At 41.6% G+C, this 23,994-nt stretch overlaps 1 protein-coding gene and 1 long non-coding RNA gene across 2 annotated transcripts; both read right to left on the bottom strand.

Moving 5' to 3' along the window:
* Nucleotides 1-973: 973 nt before the first annotated feature.
* LOC306996540 lies at nt 974-7,317 on the bottom strand. The gene is made up of 3 exons (XR_013797114.1): nt 7,115-7,317; nt 5,742-5,785; nt 974-1,562 (listed from the first exon to the last, which is right to left on the bottom strand). It is a non-coding gene; the product is annotated as an uncharacterized lncRNA (long non-coding RNA).
* Nucleotides 7,318-9,655: 2,338 nt separating this feature from the next.
* Nucleotides 9,656-12,348, bottom strand: LOC306996539 (uncharacterized protein). The gene is made up of 4 exons (XM_079609132.1): nt 12,277-12,348; nt 11,204-11,398; nt 10,971-11,047; nt 9,656-10,875 (listed from the first exon to the last, which is right to left on the bottom strand). Exons 1-4 carry the CDS (start codon nt 12,307-12,309, stop codon nt 9,882-9,884), a joined length of 1,299 nt encoding a protein of 432 aa, XP_079465258.1. The 5' UTR covers nt 12,310-12,348; the 3' UTR covers nt 9,656-9,881.
* Between the last annotated feature and the right edge of the window lie 11,646 nt (nt 12,349-23,994).

The raw sequence follows: 23,994 nt of genomic DNA, 5'->3' as shown, positions 1-23,994 counted from the left end.
GAAAGTGCTCGACCTGGAGAGTAACATATGTCAGTCTGAAGGTTGTAAATGGCTATTGCTTTGAAATATTGACCTCTGAACCTAGACCTTGGTGCATGTTTGAAAGCTTGTCATTCGGGAACAGAAAGGGCTACAGACATGAAACCAACTGTTATAAATAGCTGTTGACTTCAGCTATATGACTATACCCATATGGGTAGAGTCACCAAGAGGTTTTGCTGTCAAAAATGGTCAAACTTGATTTTCACCTATTTAACAGTAAGGTATTTAAAATTGTATTACACAAATGTGAAATACCATCCCCTTTAACCCATCAGTGCATTCTTGCATCATTATTTACAAAACCCAATTTCAATATATTGAGACATATATTTTTAAACTACAATTCCCTCTAGCCGCGCCATGCCACTTCATACTAATTAGTATCATATTTGTAGTTTTTTCTGTTTGCGAAAGTTAGGCTGTGAATAGGGTTGTAAAAAGATGTATGCACTGAATATATTAAATATCTAGTACAGCCGAAATAGTACTTACACTGTATTTAGGTGTTGTGTGATATGCAAAAGTAAAGATTTTGGTTTATTTTGGATATTTTCAGAGCTAGAAAACAACAAATCAGCATCACGGTAGTTCTTCCGGTTTGCAAAATAGGGTTTTCATAGAAACACATATCATGAGAATATCTTATTGTTTAACTGCCGCCGAAGCATATATTACACTGAATTTATGTTTTTTTCTTTAAAAAAGCAAACAGGTGATTAAGGCGATTTTAGTAAGTAGGCCCATATACACGCGTTTCGGGATTATGTTCACACTCGGCTGGAGTTACATAACGTACCTCCGTAATTACACATTGGAAGTGTAATTTAGGAGCTTTAGGCATTTGTATATTGTTTAATTAGAATAGTAGTTAATTAGACAAATCTGAAAATGTCACATACACTTCATTTATTTTGTTAGGTATAGTTCATGACAGTGAAGTGAATAACAGAAATGGCAAATGAACAACAAATGTAGTGCCAAAAACAACAATTTTATTTAAGATGATCTCAATTCCCTTATTTGAAGTGTGTGTGTGTGTGTGTGTGTGTGTGTGTGTGTGTGTGTGTGTGTGTGTGAATGCACATTTTCATTCCCATCAAAAAATTAAATAGTTATTTTACATTGTCAACACACAATCTGCTTCAAGATGAGTAACAAAGTAATGCAAATAAGGACATTTAACTTTTCCATGGTCTGTTGGCAACAAAACAATCCATATAGGGGGCCTTCAAGTTTAAGAAATGTTAAGTCTGTTGACTGTTGAACTTTATTGAATCCAAACAGATAGTTATGCAACAAGCTTGAATAAAAACCATGAAGAATATTAAAGTTCAAATTACATTGCAAACTGTTTAGCTGATGCAACATGACAATGTTATGGAACAATACAAGTGGACAAAAAAAAAAAAACACTTAACAAGAACAAGGAAAAAATGTATGTTTGCAATATATGTTGCATATTTGCAGGCTAGCTGCATGGGAATCAGGCTGGCTGCCAGGATGGAGGCCAGGTCTTTCCACTGAGAAAAACAAATAAATAAAGTAGGGCTGACTTCTAATAGTCGAGGATTCGACGATTCGATTCGGAGAGGTCTGATTCGACTATGAACCTCATAGTCGAATAGTAGGGAAGTGTTATTTAACCAATGAGCAGCAGCACAATACAAACCTCTAACGTTCAGACCGCATTTGTAATAATTTACGGATTTATAAGCTCACAATGGCTTCGAAAAAAACATCAAAAGTGTGGGAGTATTTTGAGAAGGTTACAGATGACCCAAAAAAAGTTAAGTGCAAGTTGTGTCAGCAGCTTCTTTCATATCACACGACGACAACCAACATGGCGTATCATTTGAAACGGGTAAGGCTTGTTAACTTTACAAACAAAAAACAAACAAACAGTTCTACCACTCTTTTGTCAATACAGACATAAACCCTATATTATTATAATTATTATTATTATTATTTAATCATATTATTATTATAATTTTTCCGACAGTTACACCCGCATTGTCATGACGACAGATCAAGCAGCGCGTCTGCATCAGCGGCGGCACCGAGATTAACGCAAAAAAAAATTGATTTGAGACCACCACTTTCAGAGAAGAGAAAAAAGGAAATTACTGAAAAGATTGCGGAGTTTGTGGCACTTGATATGAGGCCTGTGCGCATTGTGGAGGGTGCGGGATTTAAAGAACTCGTGCGCACACTTGAGCCAGGCTACACCGTCCCTACAAGAGCTACAGTGATGGATGTCGTGCACACAAAATATATATCGATACGGACAGACATTTACATGGCTATACAGGACTGTGAAGCTGTCAGTTTCACAACTGATATCTGGACCTCACTTCAGATGGAGGCTTATCTCACAGTCACGGCACATTTCATCACCGGAGACTGGCGACTGGAGAGTTTCGTTTTAGAAACAAAAAAAATGGAGGACAGTCACACAGCTGATCACATTGCACGAGAACTGACGGAGATCATTTGTGAGTGGGACATTCCAAGTAGCAAGATCGTTTCTGTGGTTCATGATAACGCAGCAAACATGGTTGCGTGCACCAACCAGTTGGCCCAGCAGCCCCCCTGGGGAAAGATGAAAGGAGTGCGCTGCGCGGGCCACACATTACAACTCTGCATAAACAGCGCTCTGAAGCAGGACCCCATTTGCCGCACCGTTGCTGCAGCAAGGCGCTTGGTTTCTCATTTTAAAAAAAGCGCAAAGGCCACCTCAGCACTACAAGATCAACAGAAACAACAGAATGTGCCCCAGCATAAACTGGTGCAGGATGTTGTTACCCGTTGGAACTCTGTTTATTTGATGCTCGATCGCTTGATAGAACAGAAGGGGTCAGTTTCAGCCGTGCTCACAGATGAGAGTGTGAGCAAACGGTCCGATCGTGACCTGGAGCTCCACATCACAGTGGCGCACGGCAGAGGACATTGTCGCTGTTCTTAAACCGATGATCACTCTGACAGAGCTTTTGTCCCAAGAAAATAATGCATCCCTGTCTGCCACTGTCCCCATGCTTATGAATATATAAAAAAAGACATTTGGTGGTGCATGAGGACGACAGTCGAACCACAAAGATCATCAAGACTACGCTGTCCGAGGAGATGGACAGGCGATGGGAGCTTAGAGGGCCAGGACTGGAAATAAGTGTTTACATCAGTGCGGCGGTGCTTGACCCGCGCTTCAAGAAGCTCGCCTTTCTCTCCGATGACCAAAGAGATGAGGCATATTCAGTGGTGGCAGAATTAGCTGAAAGTCTAACTGACAGATCTTGCCAGGAGGAAAGTGACACGGTGGATCCTGGGCCTACTGCCCCAAAACAGGACGCTGTAATGGCTATGCTGCTGGCCAGTGATGAAGATGAGGAGGAACAGGATGAGACAAGCGAGATGAAGGTCTATTTGAAGGACTTCACTAAATGCAACGGAGGCCCCCTGGAATGGTGGAAGAAAAACGAGGATAGATATCCAAAGTTGTCAAGAGTTGCTAAGAGATTTCACAGCATCCCCTCCACTTCCACGCCATCAGAGAGGATTTTTTCGAAGGCGGGTTTCATTGCCAATAAATCAAGGAGCGCCCTTTTCCCGACCAACGTGAACAAGCTGGTTTTCCTTGCACTCAACTTCAGAAGAATCAGACAACCACAGGTGCAGTAGAACACTTTTAATATGTGAAGAAGTGAAGAAGTGAATTTTTTTCTTTTTCTTTTCGGACAATGTGAACTTAAGCTGAAGGCTGCGCGCGAAGCGTCTTTCCTTTTTTTTTTTTTTTTTTTTGTTGCTGCATTTGCACTTTCTGAAGCCCATTCGATTATAAACTAATATTAGGCGGCCTTTGTTTATTTTCGTTGTTGTGTAATTGTTTTTATTTATTCAGGCAGGCTTATTGTATTTTGAAAAATGTTTATTACATTTTGGGCTAGTGCCAGGCTGTTGCGCTAAGTTTAATTTTATTGATTTATTTCTTTTCTTTATTTAGATAAAGGCATGTTTTGGCACGTTGTTGTTTTTGAAGCCAATTTGTTCATATTTTATGTTAACTTTTCTGATGTTTAATATAGCATAAGTGTGATATGTTTCGTTCATCTGGCTTTAAATGAATAAAAGGTATTTGTTACACACCACGTTTTTATTGTAGTTTTTTTTTAGCTCTTTTGTTTGAAATGGAAAAAAATCTAGCTGCTATCTAAAAAAAAAAAAAAAAAAAAAAAAGTTCGACTATCAGTCGACTACGGCAAAATCTAACGAATCAGATTCGACTATGAAAATCCTTAGTCGAAAACAGCCCTAAAATAAAGAGAGGGAAGTTGAAGGAGAATTGCAGCCGCTAGAGTTCTTACTAGGTCAAGAAAATATGATCATATAACACCAATTTTATCATCTCTACACTGGTTACCTATTAAGTTCCGTATCAACTACAAAGTATTGTTACTGACCTATAAAGCCCTAAATGGTTTAGCTCCTGTGTATTTAAGAGATCTTCTATCGCCATATAATCCATCGCGCTCTTTAAGATCGCTAAATTCGAGGCTTCTGGTCGTACCTAGGATATCTAAGTCCACTAAAGGAGGGAGGGCGTTTTCACATCTAGCTCCTAAACTCTGGAATAGCCTTCCTGATATTGTCTGAGGCTCAGACTCGCTCTCCCAGTTTAAAACTAGATTAAAGACGCATCTCTTTAGCCAAGCATTCACATGATGCATCTCATACCTTTTATACTACAGTTAAATCAGATCAAATGCATTCATATTATGAACAGCAGCTACGCTAATTATTTCCCATCTGCCTTTTTTGTTGTTATCTCGGGACGCCTGTCCCGAGATAACTCAAATAGAGTTCGTCAGCTCCAGTTATGTATCCAGCCTCTCATGGAGACTTCAGATGCCCCAACGCCTGTGATGAGACGACTCGACGCTTGTGAAGAGACGACCCAACGCCGGCAATATGTTATGCCCTAAATTTTATGATTAACTAACTGTATTTTGTGTGTATATTTTTGAAATGCATTTTCTGTAAAGCTGCTTTGAAACAATATGTATTGTGAAAAGCGCTATACAAATAAACTTGAATTGAATTGAATTGAATTAGTTAGTATAATACACATTGAATTGATTGTCATGAATGTAACATTTACTGTTTTGCAATACTTTGTATTGCAGAGCATCAATAATCTGTTGTTCCTGAGTGGGGACGAGGTGAGCAGCTTAAAAGGTCAAAATGTTGTAGAAAAATAAAATAAATCCTCTGACTCACAAATAAATGTATCCATTCGCAGTGTACTAATCATCAAACCCTGAAACCCTGATGTTTCCTCTGACTATACCATCAACATCTCCAATCACTGCATTCCTCTTCTAGAGACTTGCAGCAGAAACTCAAAAGTGAATAATAAATACTCAAGCATGCACATCATAATCTAAGTTGTCATTAAAAGTACTTTATAAAAAAAAAATCCTTGGGAAAATTCAGATGGGTAATGTTGTGTAGCCTGACCTAAGCCAAAAGACAACAGCCCATGTACGTTGACCTGAAAAATGTCAAATGTCGCACACCTCTGGAGCAACTAGGGGTTATGTGTCTTGCTCAGGGATGTACAGAGTACACTCTCTGCCAGTACAGAGAGATCCAAGAGCCCAATAATAAAATGCATGTAATCGTACATAACCAAAAGTTATTTAACATACCACATTGTGCAGGGCTGCCAGTCATAAAGATGTTCTTTCCTCCCCTGTGGCAGGAAGACAAAGACATTGTATTACTGTATGTTATTTAAATATTGTACTTTAACAAGGAGTGAAAATATATTATTTGTTGACATAGTTTATATACTGCATATTTATAATAAGAGTCATAAAATAAGATCCATGACTGACACTTCAAGCTAAAGGTATTTACAGGATGCCTACATATACAGCTCAATGTTGTGACTTAGACAACAGCATTTTGTCAAGGTAACATTAAAGCTGCAGTCCGTCGTTTTTCCTCTTTGTCGCCATCTCTGTTAGAAATCTGCAATTGCAGTTATTCGCGTAATTATTAACTGTGCGTGGGTAGTAAATCGGCATGAAACAGCGCGGATGAACACAATGTATGGCTGCCGCGTCGCTGTGGATACTGTAACGTTACTGTCATCAGCAATCTCAGAGTATACTTTTTGAAAGTGTCAACATTAGAATTTTCATCGGAAAATGTCATCTGAACAAGTAAGTAACATTCACTTTTGTTCTGACCAAATTCGGGGGGTGGGGGGAAGCATTGCAGTAGCTATATCATGCTGATTAAATCTAACGATTGCTTATATCACGTCAAAACGTGAAAAATATATATATTTTTAAGTCTTTGGGTTTTACAACTGGTGAATCTCCAGTTGTCACTGGTGATTGTCGCTTTAAACTTTCGGGATCCGCCATACCAAGTGCTAAGCTAAATCTCCACCTCCATCATCCACACACGCTAGCCGGGGACTCCTTCTCTCTGTGTACAGAAGTGACGTAATGACCCAAAGACATGCTCGAAATTCCCGCGGAAATCCACCAGTACCACTGGAATTAAAATCATTATTACAAGCTTACCGTTTTGAATCGAGGCAAGGCAAGCAGATCATTTTGAACACTGGCTGGTTACGTTTTTTTTCAAAAATGTCTTTTTTTATATTTTTAAACCCAAAAAAGTGCCGGACTGCAGCTTTAAGTAACTGCAAAACAAGTTATCCAACAGTTTTAGAAATGTCATCCAGTGTTTTTTTTGTATTTTGTATTTTAGGGTGGAGGGGGGTGGGTCATGTTATCACTGTGAAGCTGCTTTCATACAATCTGTATTGTAAAAAGCGCTATATAAAAAGGTGACTTGTCTTGACGTGGGTGTCTTTAGGGGTAATAATTGTTTTTTTGGGGGGATTAATAATAAAAGCGATAAAACCATTGTTTTTATAATCACACATTTGTTGCTGCATTTTAAGTGAAATTTAACTTGGTTAAGGTTTTGAAATGACAATAGCCAATAGCATTATTTAACTAATTGAGAGGAAACACTGTTATCCAGTTAGTCATTGTCCTACCTTTCTGTTCCTTGTCTTTATTATTTCACGGACTGGGAACATTTCAAGCCGATTGTGGGGGCAATCTGTAATTGTAAGGAATATATTATTTGCACCAATGTCCACAATATGTGTGGTATTTTTTGAGCAGGAATCAATTCACAATGCACACATTTATGCTTTTTTTCACTGTTTGTCTTTAGCACAATGGGCTCCTTGCACATAGCAACCTGACGTCATATCCGCAATGGGTAAATACGGCCCGCTCTCTTCCTGTTTGGCGAAATATGGCGGCGGCGTAAACAGCGGAAAATGAGCCTTAAAAAAGATAAGGCTCATTTTTTTCCAAAGGCAACAAAGAAAATATCATGAACATTGTTGTGTTCCCACATGCACGTCATCATCTAAATTCAACGGCGTTTTAAGTTACCACGGATTTCCCAGCGATGTTGAACTCAGAAAGCGGTGGCTGGTGAATATTCGTCGTGATGAGTTCATTGTCACAGGGCACAGCAAAGTCTGTAGTTTGCACTTCACACCGGAGGAGATAATTCAGCCGAAAACACCGGAGGGGAAAAGGCAACTAAAGAAAGGAGCTGTCCCGGTATTGTTCCAGTGGAATGATTACTCCATCCCATCACCAAGACTGAGCGTTTGGGACAGAGTAAACAAACTTCAGCCTGAGCTGGCATCAGTAGAAGATGGGCAACATATGGACTGCACTCCTGCTGCTGATCATGACTATTCATCTGTCCCAGAACCCGCTTTCATGGACTCGGCAGTCGACGAAAACACGAAATTAAAAGAAGAAAATTACTCATTAAAGAAAGAGATACAGGAGCTGAAAATTAGCTGTAAATTTGGATTACAAAGATTCGCCCACTCTGACGACGACATTCGATTCTATACACGGTAAGATGCGAACAAGATACCCCTGACCGTAGTAACTTGGACCATACGTGACCATATTGTAACGTTGTGTACTCTTTCTGTTCCCATAGATTTCCCAGTTATCATAACCTTATGCTGTTTTGGAGATTGGTTGAACCATCGGTGCATAAAATGGTTCGTGCGTCGAGGGCCAAAGCTGCAGAAAAATTGAATGAAGCAGTAACATCTGTCCGTCCCACACACACGGTTGGTTTTTGCAGTTGTCATTGATAATAATATTGTCATTAATGTTGTTGAAGTTGTCATTAATGATAATCATTAATAATTCATAATATGTTTCTGCAAATATAAATATTCTTTAGTTTATTTTATTTATTATGGTGTTTTTTCAAAGCAAACCTTCACATTAATGTGAGAGATGAAAATGACATCTGACTGCATTTACCTCAACATTCTGATATTAGATTTAGTATTTAGGGAGGGGGGAGGGGGGTCGTTAGTCATGCCCATGCTGGGGAGGGTGTCCTCTCATGTGGATTCTCAGAATATGGTCACCCTAGGTATAAATCAATAAATAAGGTGCCTGAGTAGCCTATTGCAGTCACAGTCCCACATTTTAAATTTCCAGTAACATGTAGAGTATTATTGCTATTGTATTTTAAATTATAGACCAACAGCAGTAATGATAATTGCACATCCTTTTATCTATTAGACTAGAGAGGTTACATTAGGTTTAATGATGTTTGTGTGTGTGTGTGTGTTTTCTCCCCAGAGACAATCATTGCAACCCATCGATGAGCTACTCCTTTTCCTAATGTACTTGTCCGTTGGTTTAAAGGAGCAGGACTTGGCAAACCGTTTCAGCATTCACATCTCTACTGTAAGCCGCATTATCTGTACGTGGACCAACTACCTGTACACACTCTTGGGCTCGGTGGCTATCTGGATTGAGCCTGAAGACGTTAAAGCTCACCTTCCTGATGATTTCAAAGACTTCTCCGATACTCAGATAATAGTTGACTGTACAGAGCTCAAGTGCCAGACGCCATCCTCGCCTCTCCTCCAAAGTGAGATGTTTTCTAAGTACAAATCTCACTGTACAATGAAAGGACTTATCGGGATCGCCCCTCATGGTCCAGTGACCTTCATCTCTTCACTCTATGAGGGGTCAATAAGTGATAAAGAACTCTTTAGGCGGTCAGGGTTGGCTGACCTTTTAACTGATGACATGGCCGTGATGGTTGATAAAGGTTTCCTGATCACTGACTGTGTGAAGTGTAAAGTGTACTGTCCACCTTTTCTCAACAAAAAAAGCCAGATGCCAGCATCCAGTGTCCTCCAAACACAGAAAATTGCTCGTGTAAGAGTGCACGTTGAGCGAGTCATCCGAAGGGTAAAAGAGAATAAACTTTTTGATTCGGTTATTCCTTTGTCAATTGCTGGAAGCATTAATGAAATTTTTGCCGTTGCTTGCCTGCTTAGCAATTATCAAAATAAACATCTTGTCACAGCATGGGCCAAGTAGTGCTGACAAGTTTACATTACAGAAACCTACAACTTTTAAATGTATTAATCATTATTTATCTCTGAATAAATTCTCATACAGTGACAACAGATGTGATCTCACACAACATTATAAACAATGATTTTTATTGTAAAATGATGCCATATTGTATAAAGTCCATGAATAAATCTGACATTACTTATTCAACTGTTTTTTTGTTGTTGTTTTTTAAAGCAACAAGCTTGAAGACACATTTTATCCCAGATCACATCATTTATCAATCAGTTCCAGGCGAAATATATACAATGTAGGTACGAGTGGAAAATGTAACGTAAATGAGAAGTCAAATTCATAGTCCTAATAAAATACATAATGAATCAGATTATGATTTCTTTACCAGCCAATCAGTTGTGAGCGTCTTATTGAGAGATACTTTGGCATGTAAATGCTGAAGTAGAAATTATCACACTTCTGCCTGATTGTTTCTTGAACTTCTTTGTCTGAGTGCAGTCGCTGCACAAAGAAATCTTCGTCTGCCCAGACAAAAAGGTCACACCACTGAAGTCCAGTAATTAAAAGCTGGCCTTGTATTTGCCAAAAATAGGCATGGCTTTTCTTTAGTTTAAAAGCACCATTTGACATGTGCAAGTACTTGCAGTCAATGTAACTTTTAGCATTTGGACATTTAATTTCAACCAAACCGTAAGCAGGTGTTGCATTGGGATCATAAACAAGGCCATCCGGTGAGGCCCCTAGCCATGGAGCCTGTGGGTGAACCACAAGTCCACAAGGGGAGTAATTGACATTGTTGTACTGGGCATATTCTTTTGCTGCCTGAAACTCCATTTCTGAACCTCTCCTCATTTCCGCAGTTTGTCTGGTGCCCCTGATAATTCGCTCTGCAAGATGCTCAGCACTACTGTAACCTCTAACATGGGAAACTTCCCTAAACCTTGAGGAGGTTATCCTCATTCGCCGTAGCACATGCCACTCTGGATCTTTGCTCTGACCCCGTGTCGACAATTCAATTTTGTGAGCCATCTCAATAGATAGCTGCAAACTTTGTATATGTAAATGTTCTTCCTCTGTGCATACCCACACACATTCTGTTGGTGACAGCTGATGAGTAATAAGGGGAAGACATGGAGGACCCGGGGCATTCTTATGTAGCTCTGTGCATTGTGTCAGAAGTTTCGGCTGTTGATAGGAGATCACACTACCCCTCTGTACCAGTCCAAATTCAGAATCCACAAGGGGCTTGTCAATGCTCATCCCCATTGTTGTCACCAGGGGCATATCCAGTGGATCTAGGCCGCTGTACACCTCTGCCACATGAAGTACCGACAGGTCAGGAAGAGGGCCAGTCATTCCTCTGTAGAGGGTGCTCCTTTTAATAAAAAATATCATAAAGAGGTACTTAATTTGACATAACAATGGGGGAAACAACTCATGAAAATAATTGTTAAGTTAATATTTATTTACCGTAATCCTCCTTTACCCATCCGACCCTGCACAGGCTTAACAACCACCATCTTCCCAACTGGACCTGGTTTTACACCCTGTGAAATTGTGATAAAATACATGTTAAAATACACTCATAATTTTGAGAATTTATTAAACAGAGGTTCTATTTTGCAGCTACTGGTACATACTATTGCATGACATACATCTATGCAAACTATCCCATATGAACCATGCTTTGATATGAAACTTACTGCTGTTCGGGGTTTGTGCCATTGTTGCTCAGATTCTGTACAGCTGTGTACAGGAGGAACCACTGGCACACCCAGCTGGGAGAAGTGCGCTGTCTGGAATAATAGGGCAACTGTGTGGTTGCATAGAGCTGTCCCCGCCACACATGAGCATCTGCACCGCACCATAATTACAGGATCTGTGTCCCTGAGGACCATCTGTTGATAGATTAGTCGTAATTACTCTATATGGTCATGTTGGACTTGTGAACTGTTGGCATGAATGTATCCTTCTTAAAAGGTTGTATCACCGATTTCTGGCCCAAAAATAAATCATCACATTCATCAATTGCTACGTCACTCTGTTGATGTTCAAATAAAACAGAGAGCTAGCTCGCTACTCCCACCCCCTCCCTTCCGTGCAATTGAAACTCTCCTAAATGTGCATCTCGTTGGTTATTGGTTGGAACACTTTGTTTTGCTTTTGAGTGGGTGGTGAAGTTGAACACTTGTTGATAAGTGTTTTTGTGTACAGATCTCGGAGCCTAGGCTGCTAGCGGATCGTTTGGAAAGATTAGATGAATTTGATAATTTATGTTTTCTATATATATATATATATATAAAATATAATATTATATATTTACATAATATAGATTTTTTTTAGAAAATCCCTTCTTTTGGGCCAGAAAAAAGGGATTTTGATGCAACCTTTAACACAGAAATAGATGTCTTTAAATGGAATTATGAGAAGTGGTGTGCAGCAAGTAGGCTATGGCATTATATTAAGTCATAAATAATTATATTTTGGCATCCAAAGCTGCACACTGTAAACACAATCCCATTCAAACACCACAATAAAACGCACAGAAAGCAGTAACAGAGACTTGAACAACTTGAGTAGCTTTTGGAAAAGTTAAGCACATGCAAGGCAGCAACAGTGAACAGCTTGAGCAGTTTTTGGAAGTTGAGCACATACAAAGCGATAACGAAGGTCAAAATGTAACATGACCATGTTAAGCACAACACACAACTTGAACTCGAACCTTTTGGAACTGCTGAACTCGGAACTCTGACACAAATTACAAGTGCAGCCCTACATTTACACAATGAGGTTTTTCGTGCTTCTTCATGGATCTGAAGCAGAAAGCCTTTACAGCGACTTCACTTGTGGCCCTGTCTTTGTTTGACACTAATGCCAATCACATATTAACACAATAAGAAGTTAGATACATGCATGAAGGCGTACAGACACAACGTAGACATTTTCCGCCTAATACTAGAAAACAGTACAACATTATAACACGCATATTCTGTCAGACCGGGATTGTTTATTAGCCTAATGTAAGCTAGCAAACTAACGTAAGCCATAAAGTTTGAGATATATAGACTTACCTTCATATCCGTGGATATATGAAGAGGCATACATTTTAAAGCCCTTCTCTAATTTGCTGGTAGGTGATTTGGAGGAGAACTTACAAAGGCGATGTACGTCCGTTATTGTAAGTTTCGGCAACTCTTGTAAACATCTAGTGTAGAACAGCGTCATGTTTACACCGGAAAAGACGAGGCCGCATTTCCGGTAAGGAAGTAGTTACGTGCAAGGAGCCTATTAACTCCTCCTAGTGAGATTTGAGAACCACAGGAGTATCAAAGGCTGCATGGTTCTATTCAAAATCTTTGTTTCTTTGCCATCCCTTCTTTATGTTGTGTCTCCTAATGGACTGTTTACATTTTACATCGCTTGCCACATGGCAGACATATTTTACACTGGTATTCTTTACACTCGGACTTTAACTTTGCAGCTCTCTAATTATAGGGATGTGTAGACAACCATCAATTCAATTACTATTTATAGAAAAAATTATAAAATAATATAGCACCTAGGCATACAGTATAATTGCAATCCTGAATCAGATCCATAATAAATCAATAATGTTTAGAGGGTTTACAAAAATCACATTCACTTAATGACAATTATGCGGGGGTAAAATGTCTGTACAATACATGCCGTGCATAGACTAAAACACACCTTTAATTTTTTGTGGTCTTTTACGTTGCCGTGGACCCAGCAGTGGTGGCTGCACAGCTGGGACCAGGTGTGATGGTGTGTGGCTGGAAAGAGCCAGGTGTGCTGGTTCCTGGATGGATGGAGCCAGGTGTGCTGGTTCCTGGATGGATGGAGCCAGGTGTGCTGGTTCCTGGATGGATGGAGCCATGTGTGCTGGTTCCTGGATGGATGGAGCCATGTGTGCTGGTTCCTGGATGGATGGAGCCAGGTGTGCTGGTTCCTGGATGGATGAAGCCAGGTGTGCTGGTTCCTGGATGGATGGAGCCAGGTGTGCTGGTTCCTGGATGGATGGAGGTAGGTGTGCTGGTTCCTGGATGGATGGAGGTAGGTGTGCTGGTTCCTGGATGGATGCAGCCATGTGTGCTGGTTCCTGGATGGATGGAGCCAGGTGTGCTGGTTCCTGGATGGATGGAGCCAGGTGTGCTGGTTCCTGGATGTATGGAGCCAGGTGTGCTGGTTCCTGGATGGATGGAGCCAGGTGTGCTGGTTCCTGGATGGATGGAGCCAGGTGTGCTGGTTCCTGGATGTATGGAGCCAGGTGTGCTGGTTCCTGGATGGATGGAGCCAGGTGTGCTGGTTCCTGGATGGATGGAGCCATGTGTGCTGGTTCCTGGATGGATGGAGCCAGGTGTGCTGGTTCCTGGATGGATGGAGCCAGGTGTGCTGGTTCCTGGAATGATGGAGGCAGGTGTGCTGGTTCCTGGATGGATGCAGCCATGTGTGCTGGTTCCTGGATGGATGCAGCCATGTGTGCTGGTTCCTGGATGGATGCAGCCATGTGTGCTGGTTCCTGGATGGATGGAGCCATGTTTTGTGATGCTGTGGCTGGTGTTTCCTGTTGTGGTGACTGGATATGGGTGGTAGGGGTTAAGTCACACGTCACCAAATGGAGGATGAAGTTCTCCTCTTCTTGAGGTAGTTGGTCTGGGTTGAGTCTTGTCCAACCTATAAATGGACATGGAGAACACACAAATATAATATATAATATGCAAACGCTGGTGCTGACCGGTAGGATGCTACTGCCAGTGATGCATGCACTCGTCGGGAAAGTGGCAATAAGCAAAGTTGAATCTTCTGTAAAAACACTGAATACTGCTCTTATTAATACATGTGCAGAAAAAACATTAGTTCAAAAATCGGGGTTGACTTGCTTTATTTTTTATTTCAGCCAGTGATGTTGGGAAACATTATATGTTTTATTTAAAAAAAACATACTCCATCCTGCTCTTATCAATATGCTATTAGTTAAATAGCATTAGACAGCTGTTACCGATGTTGGGAGAAACTGTTTATTATTTTTTAAATATGCACATTGCTTCTCTGTATGGCATCACCTGGTCGGAGAGGCAGCAATGTGTAATGTTTGGCTGATTGTTGACTCCTAATGTTATTTATTGTTGTTCAAGTAAAGTGGATTCATTTCTAAAATAAGCGGACTAAACAGGTTATCTGTCACTTTTTAGAAAGGGGAGGGCGCGGGACAGTAAAAGTAATATAGTAACATGACGAGTAATGTAACTAGTAACTTTTAATTCCCTGTAATAAGTAAAGTAATATTATAACTTTTACAGGAGTAACAATTCCCTGAGTAACTTGCCCAACACCGGTTGTGGTCTCAGTGACTTTCATGCCGTTAGGTACTTTTTTGCACATCCAATCTCTATTTGCAGTGGCACAAGTAGTAGATTTACTTACTAAAAAAAAATATTAACATTAACACGCAAAATTAGTAGGATTGTCTCTTGCTGTTTGTAAACACATGATTCAAAGTTGGCCCATGCAGAGAGAGCGGCGATTGAGTGAGCTCCAAAAGAGAGTGAGCAGTGTTAGCAAGAACAAAGCAGTGAATCAGAGAAATAAAAGGTCTTCTGATTGTTTCATTTCGGTTACATTCTAAAGCACAAATAAACATGAACCCACCTCCACAGAACCCTGTTGGAAAGAGGATTTTGTGTGAATACAGCCGAAGCCACCATCAGCCTTTAATATATGTCTGCTATAAGTGTGTGTGTAGCTCAGACACACAGACCTGCATGACAGAGAGAGAACAGAGAGGAAAAAGATGGAGACAGCAATGTAACCTGATTGCTACATTACTATAGAGTCAGAGTCCTGGGCCCGTATTCATAAAGATTCTAAGAATCCTCTCAGAAAACTCCTAATTTAGCTTAAAGGACAAGTTCGGTATTTTACACTTAAAGCCCTGTTTACAGATCGTATCTGATGAAATAGAACGGTTAAGATTAAAATTTGGACACATGCTCCTGTCCCGAGAATTTTAGGTTTATTTCGTTTGTTACATTCTTTCCTAAAACACATTAAACTTTCGTTTACAAAGACGTGAAACTCACCGAGTGGTCAGGGGTGTTCACTGATATGCGCACTCAAAAATCACTGAAAAAGATGCATTCCAACAGGTGTTTTACCATTAGTTGTAAAACCGTGGATCCAATACAACTCAATGGAGTTGGACAAAAACTACGATAAAACCTGTTGGAAAGCATCTTTTTCAGCGATTTTTGAGTGAACATATCAGTGAACACCCCTGACCACTCGGTGAGTTTCACGTCTTTGTAAACAAAAGTTTAATGTGTTTTTAGGAAGGAATCTTCCAATGTGTCCAAATTTTAATCTTAACCGTTCTATTTCATCAGATACGATCTGTAAACAGGGCTTTAAAATACCGAACTTGTCCTTTAAAAACTTTTACATAGGAGTCTTAGGTTAAGAGTGATTCTGAGAGCAACTCTTGAGCAAGGAAAAAAAAAAACTTTTATCTTAGTGAGGAGGGGGGCTGACCCCGTTGCTATGTGTGACACACTCTTTTGAAAACTGTGATTGGTTGGTTGTCCAAGAAGGAAAACATCTTTATGTAAAGGGTCTATTCTAAGCCTTCACATTGAAATTACATGCGTAATCTGGCGCTATAGCATTTCTGCGCTGTGACGGAGATGTTAGCGTGTCTTTAATAAGATCAGTCACTAAACATGATCTCTGCATTATCTAATCTATAGCGTCTTATAGGCTAACTCACTATCCATTGTCTGCAACACATTTCTTCTCCCTCTTCGTCTTTCTGCCACTTTCGTCTGTAAACGCCCACATTTCTAAGAATTTTCTTAGAATTTTGTCACTAGGAGCTACTCTTTGCATTAAGATGTTTTATGAATACGGGCTTTTATTTTATGAGGAACCACAGGAAGTCCTGTTTGCCATTTGCGCTAGCTTCCCAGCTGATTGTTTAGGCCCAGTCAAAACAATGCATTTTGCAACAATCATTTATTGATTGGATTTAGCTGGAGGTCACTAATTTAGATTTAGCACACTTCCAGTGTCCTGCTTTGCTTGTCATCTGGATGAAAAGCAAACTGTGATTACATAAGTCTGCTGGTGGTCTTGTGCTGAAGGATCCAGCATATTTGATTTGACAATGAGTGTGACTCATTAAAACGTTCCGCCTCAACAGCGCTCCCACTTTAGCTGCGGATTTCAAAAGTTCCAATAACTTAAAACTACCAAAGAGATAGAAGTGAGGTATTTTAAAGCACCGGTGACCTCTGCCATCATCCCAAAGCAATTTTTGTTCTTATTTTCCGCAATACCAGCTCTTTAAAATGACTCTAGGTAGCAGCTAGGCTACAGCCAGATCAGAATTTGTAGTCTTTGCTGTTTGGAAATGTACAGGACAACACCAACAATTGTACAACGGATAGTGAATACATGCATGCGTATGCATTTCAAGGTTAAATAAATGCAATCTCACCTTCAACCATCAATTTATAGATGGCATCCACATTATCAAGACATTTCTTTGCAGGTGTGTTAAGGTGGGCATGCATTGGTAGCATTAGTTTTGTTTTTGTATGGGACGTCCCTGCCACCACCTTAGGAGGATGGGCAATTAGCAGCAGGGGCTTCATGCCAAGGGCATACAACTTCTCAAGCTGGAACAGAGAGGTAGAGAAATCAATTAGATACACAAAACTGTAGTTTACAGCTGAATTTTACAGTTTACACTGGGGCAGCAGTGGCTCATGTAGGTTGTCTACAAATCGGAAGGTTGGTGGTTTAATCCCCGGTTCCACTGAACCAAGTGTCCATGAGCAAGACACCTAACCCCAGCTGCTCCCCGCCTTGCATGGCTGACACCGGTGCATGAATGTGTGAAGTTACATCAAAGCTAGAAAACATCTACAAACAATGATTTTGACATAATTTTTGGATAGATAAATGTGAGGATTTGTATGAGTTTCAACTCCCTAGATATAATAGTAGGAAAAAACAGTAAACATGAATTATATTCTTATTAATAGTGTGGATGTGAGGCAATTTATTAAACTAGTCAATTTATTTTCTTATGTCAAAATAATAAAACACTTTTGGTGAATGAGATGATCGGAAAACTACATACCAGATCGGCCGCATCATCAAGAACGTGGGACTTATTTTTTATTTTTTTCATAGATTCCAACCACTGTTTCTGCTGACTTTTAAATTTTTCCAGCTTTTTATGGACTCTTACATTTTGGGGTTGTGGATGGTTGCAAAAAGAACAAATTTTAAGTCCACAATATATTTTCCCCCCGCAGTTTGGGCAGGTCTTTTTTTGTGACCCTCCAGCCATTTCTGAACAGAAATAGATGGAAGTGAGAGAGATAGATAGAAAGAGTGATTAAATAAGAGACAATAACAGAAAGAGAGAGATTGAAAGAGACAAGTGAGAAAGAGAGAGAGTGGCTCTTAAAAGTGCCGTTGTTTTGGTGTGTGTGCATTTGTGTATATGTGTGTGTTGGTGGAATCAAAGTGTTGCAATATAGCTGTAAAAGAAGAAAAAAGCAAAATATTATTAGAATAGCATTTGTAGTAAATGAGCATTTCTTAATTGTTAGGACAGAGTAATTGTACTTATTAATTAAATATGTATCAATCACAACCACTACGTACATTACAAATCAATCCTTACTGTACAAATATCAGATTTGTACCACATTCACTTGACACAAGCAAGTGCCAACACAAATCTATTTTTATTTAGGCCTACAAATAATGGAAAAGGTGCTCTTCTTCTGTCCTGTTGCATTAAACACTTCTCATAATATCTACTGCTCTCTCTTCTCAATGTCACAAATAACTAAAGTAACAATTATGATGATTTCAGTGTCTTCTAAAATGGCAAAGTCTTACAAAAGTATGGCACCATAGTGTTGTAGGATAATTATGTTAATTACAATTATGCATTAATTATATCAGGTATGAACGGTAATTCACATTGAGTCGCACTGAGCAGTCAAATCCTCTGGAAAGAATCCCGGTCCACTTTTTTATTCAAGTCCATCCCCGATTGCGGTAATTCTCCTTAGTTACACTTCTGACATTTACTTTGCACTTTGAATAAAACTTTAACCACTGCAAAAACACGTTGTTAATTGTTGTCTTCACAACACATGGACAAATACATGAGTTTAAACTGATTTTTGTTGTGGAAGTGCCACATTTTTCCTACTGCGCCGGGGCTGGGACAGATGTCATTTGGCTGGCTACAGGTAGCTAGCTAACTTAACTACTTCGGCGGGTAGCCGTGTAAATGATAATGCAACACTAACGTCTCAGGTTACAACTGTAACCTATGTTCCCTGAGAACAGGGAACGAGACAATACGTCATCGACGCTATGGGGAACGCCTCAGGCGTGACAGGTGTCTGAAATCACAATCAAATCACGGCAATCACATTGACCGGCGACAGCCCGTGAATCATTACGTGAATGATTAACGTGCGACCTGGAAGTATATAAGGGCGCCTTGCAAACATGACAAATCATCCTTCGTCTGAAGGGACTGTTTGGTAGGCAGGCCCCGAGGCATGGCAGGGAGACGTATTGTCTCGTTCCCTGTTCTCAGGGAACATAGGTTACAGTTGTAACCTGAGACGTTCCCTTTCGAAGGGAACTCAACAATACGTCATCGACGCTATGGGGAACGATATACCCACGCCGCCATGCTAAGGGGAGTGCATGCCAGGAGGCAGTGACAACTGTCAGAACCAGCAAATTCAAAAGAAATGCAAGAACCACTCACCCTCAGGTCACACTGGGCTGTCAGTGACAGCATTCCCTACGGTCATAGCCCAAGCTATAAGCCTAACAGGAGGAACTCCAAATATGTAATCCGAAGGCCTACCTGGGCCTGCTCAAAGGCCTAGGACCACAACTTCAATTCAGAAGGGGTCCCTTCTAGGGAATGTGGCTAGGGAACCTGAGGGAACCCCAGCCAGTCACTATACGGGGGAATATACCACCCGAAATGCCACCAGGACGGCCTGACCTGGTGTCACTACGTTGGACACTTCAGTCTGGCCAAATTCCTGTCTGTCTGGAGACAGAGCCTCTGGACATTTGCCTTAGGTAAGGCATCCAACCCGAGGGACTGCGAAGCTGGCAGTGAAACCTCAGCCCGGATCTCAGAGACGGGATATCCCGGAGAGTATGACTCAGCATAGTGCTTTAAACCCTTGCTAGAGAGGGGAGTTTCTCTACTCGATCCACGGATCTACCCAGTGTTTGTGTTTGAAACACTGAGGAGGCCTGTGAAGGCCTAGGGGCTGATCTAACTGGGAGGCCTCACGAGAGGCCTACGACCGTCTGACCAGACTCAGGAGTCCAAACACTCAAAGAGACCCTCAGTGAGGGGAGCAATGGACTGACTGGTAGGAAACCAGGCTGTAGGCAGAGAAGTTCCGGGAGGGAACCAGTAGCAGAGGACGAACACTTTAGTTGAGCCAGGGCGCGAGCTCGCTTTTAGCAGCGGCCAAATAAGGCCAGCTGAACTGATAGCAAGCGGCCACTAGCTTCCAGAACCCAGCATCGTTGGGGAACCACTCACAGGGAGGCCTGGCAAGGCCTACTACCTGATAACCACAGTAAGTGGGAACTCATAACCAGGAAGGCCTGGTGAGGCCTGTAACCTGATAACCCCAGTATGTGGGAGCTCATATTCAGGAAGGCCTGGTGAGGCCTGTAACCTGATAACCACAGTATGTGGGATCTCATATTCAGGAAGGCCTGGTGAGGCCTGTAACCTGATAACCACAGTATGTGGGATCTCATATTCAGGAAGGCCTGGTGAGGCCTGTAACCTGATAACCACAGTATGTGGGATCTCATATTCAGGAAGGCCTGGTGAGGCCTGTAACCTGATAACCACAGTATGTGGGATCTCATATTCAGGAAGGCCTGGTGAGGCCTGTAACCTGATAACCACAGTATGTGGGAGCTCATAACCAGGAAGGCCTAGTGAGGCCAGTAACCTGATAACCACAGTATGTGGGAGCTCATAACCAGGAAGGCCTGGTGAGGCCTGTAACCTGATAACCCCAGTATGTGGGAGCTCTCATGACCAGGAAGGCCTGGTGAGGCCTGTAACCTGATAACCACAGTATGTGGGAGCTCTCATGACCAGGAAGGCCTGGTGAGGCCTGTAACCTAGCGACCACAGTGTGTGGGAGCTCAAAACCAGGAAGGCCGGATGAGGCCTGTAACCTGATAACCACAATATGTGGGAGCCCACATTCAGGAAGGCCGGGTGAGGCCTGTAACCTGACATGTGGAAACTCATAACCAGGAAGGCCTGGTGAGGCCTGTAACCTGATAACCACAGTATGTGGGAACTCACCTTCAGGGAGGCCTGGTGAGGCCTATTACCTGATAACCCCAGCATGTGGGAGCTCATGACCAGGAAGGCCTGGTGAGGCCTGTAACCTGATAACCACAGTATGTGGGAACTACCTTCAGGGAGGCCTGGTGAGGCCTACTACCTGACAGCCACGATACTTGGGAGCTTACATATAGGGAGGCCCGGAGCGGCCTACCACCTGATAATCACATTATGTGAGAACATGCCTTCAGGGAGGCCCGGTGAGGCCTACTACCTGATAGTAGGTCAGGCTAGCTGTCCAGTTGCCTGTCCTTTGGGCTTGCCTACAGGGAGGCCTGGTAAGGCCTACTACCTGATAGCCACCGTAAGTGGGAATTCACCTTCAGGGAGGCCTGAGGAGGCCTACTACCTGATAGTAATCTTAAACAACTGGTAGCTATGAGCCCTGAATCTGGGTGACAGTTCGAAGGCGGCCTGTTAAGGCCAGCCCACTGGGGACTCGCCTATCAGGGAGGCCTGGTTGGGCCTACTAGCTGACAGCAAGTCAATCTGCTCCAAAGGTACACTGTTGGGAATCATACCACACCAACAAGTATGTCCCACAATGTTGGGACTCACTTCCGAGGAGGCCTGTTTAGGGCCTACTACCCATCAGTGAGTCAACTGCCCGAACCACCAAGGCCAGCCACATGAGGTGAGCTGGCCTACAGCGCCCTCATGGGAGCTGCCCATTCAGGAGGCCTGCTGAGGCCTACTACCTAATGGCGCAGCCTTCGTTGGCAGATAAGCTGTTTAGACAGCGCCTACAGCATTCTGGTACCTAATCACATTGCCCATGGCAGTGTACTCAGCAAGAGCGCTAGCACCCTTTGAGCAAGGGGAGTACAACATACGCCACTCTGCCTCAAAGTCAGGGGCCTACCAACTGTAAGCATGGGCGTCAGCTCATGGCAATGCTCTGGCTTCAGGGGAGCGTACTTCGACCAAAAAAGAAGTGAAGGCTAAAAATTTCCGCTCAACCCGAGCCACAGTGGTGCGAGGTAGGATAATACAGAACTGAAAGTGAAGGACTCAGACCTGCCCTGTATCACAGGGGAGTACTCCGTATGCTAGTTCTGCACGGCAGGGTCGGGCAGACAGACCCAGCCTCCTCGTGAGGCGAAAGGCGGCCTCACCCTGCTCAATAAAGACACATTGTACCGGGGAGGCCTATTTTAGGCCTAACCCAGGATCTTTATAAACCATACCTCTGCACCACGCTGCATTACTCTAGTCGCCCCAGAATGCAGAGAAGGGGGCGGGCCTTGGCCTAACGACACCATTGGAGGAGGCTGTCATACAGGGATGCTAGGAACCTAAATTCACACAGTTCAATTCAATTCAAGTTTATTTGTATAGCGCTTTTCACAATACATATTGTTTCAAAGCAGCTTTACAGAAAATGCATTTCAAAAATATACACACAAAATACAGTTAGTTAATCATAAAATTTAGGGCATAACATATTGCCGGCGTTGGGTTGTCTCTTCACAGGCGTCGAGTCGTCTCATCACAGGCGTTGGGGCATCTGAAGTCTCCATGAGAGGCTGGATACATAACTGGAGCTGACGAACTCTATTTGAGTTATCTCGGGACAGGCGTCCCGAGATAACAACAAAAAAGGCAGATGGGAAATAATTAGCGTAGCTGCTGTTCATAATATGAATGCATTTGATCTGATTTAACTGTAGTATAAAAGGTATGAGATGCATCATGTGAATGCTTGGCTAAAGAGATGCGTCTTTAATCTAGTTTTAAACTGGGAGAGCGAGTCTGAACCTCGGACAATATCAGGAAGGCTATTCCAGAGTTTAGGAGCTAGATGTGAAAACGCCCTCCCTCCTTTAGTGGACTTAGATATCCTAGGTACGACCAGAAGCCTCGAATTTAGCGATCTTAAAGAGCGCGATGGATTATATGGCGATAGAAGATCTCTTAAATACACAGGAGCTAAACCATTTAGGGCTTTATAGGTCAGTAACAATACTTTGTAGTTGATACGGAACTTAATAGGTAACCAGTGTAGAGATGATAAAATTGGTGTTATATGATCATATTTTCTTGACCTAGTAAGAACTCTAGCAGCTGCATTTTGGACTAACTGTAGCTTGTTTACGGAGGATGCAGGACAACCAGCTAATAAAGCATTACAGTAATCTAGTCTCGAGGTCATGAATGCATGAACTAACTTTTCTGCATCAGAAACTGATAGCATATTACGTAGCTTAGCAATGTTTCTAAGGTGGAAAAAGGCTGTTCTTGTGACATTTGAAATATGATTTTCAAAAGACAAGTTGCGGTCTAGTATAACACCCAGATCTTTTACTGTAGAGGATAAAGTAACAGGACGTCCATCTAGATTAAGGTTGTATTGTAAGAGGTTTTGTGGGCAGTTTTTTGGACCAATCAGTAATACCTCCGTTTTATCTGAATTTAATAGAAGAAAATTACACGTCATCCAATATTTTATATCTTTAACACACTCTGTCATTTCAGATAATTTAGTGTTATCATCTGGTCGTGATGAAATATATAATTGAGTGTCATCAGCATAACAGTGGAAACTTATTCCATGTTTTCTTATAATATTACCAAGTGGCAGCATATAAATTGAGAATAGCAGAGGGCCTAACACAGATCCTTGCGGCACTCCATAATTTACTGACGTTATCTTTGATTTTTCCCCATTTAAATGGACAAAATGGTAACGGTCTGATAGGTACGATCTAAACCAGCTTAATGCCTGTCCCTGAACACCAGTGTAATTTTGAAGTCGATCTAAGAGTATTTTATGATCTATAGTGTCAAACGCAGCACTAAGATCGAGTAAAACTAGTATTGAGATACAGCCTTGGTCAGAAGCTAAAAGTAAATCATTTGTAATTTTAACCAGCGCAGTTTCTGTGCTATGATGTGGCCTGAATCCTGACTGAAATTTTTCATAGATATCGTTTTCTTGCAAGAAAGAGCACAGTTGAGCGGACACAACTTTTTCTAGTATTTTAGACATAAATGGAAGATTTGAAATGGGTCTGTAATTTGCTAGGTTATTTGGAT

This window comes from Phoxinus phoxinus (genome assembly GCF_949152265.1).
Source record: "Phoxinus phoxinus genome assembly, chromosome: 4".
Taxonomy (NCBI): domain Eukaryota; kingdom Metazoa; phylum Chordata; class Actinopteri; order Cypriniformes; family Leuciscidae; genus Phoxinus; species Phoxinus phoxinus.
This window is presented reverse-complemented; position numbering and strand designations above follow the sequence as displayed.

What these genes read in the sequence shown, in the direction of transcription:
- LOC306996539 (XM_079609132.1), bottom strand. Translation starts at nt 12,309, where the DNA reads ATGAAGAAGCACGAAAAACCTCATTGTGTAAAT. An exon ending in AAAAACCTCATTGTGTAAAT is followed by an intron (nt 11,399 to 12,276) that starts GTAGGGCTGCAC and finishes ATCTATCAACAG; the next exon opens with ATGGTCCTCAGGGACACAGA. An exon ending in ATGGGTAAAGGAGGATTACG is followed by an intron (nt 10,876 to 10,970) that starts GTAAATAAATAT and finishes TTTTATTAAAAG; the next exon opens with GAGCACCCTCTACAGAGGAA.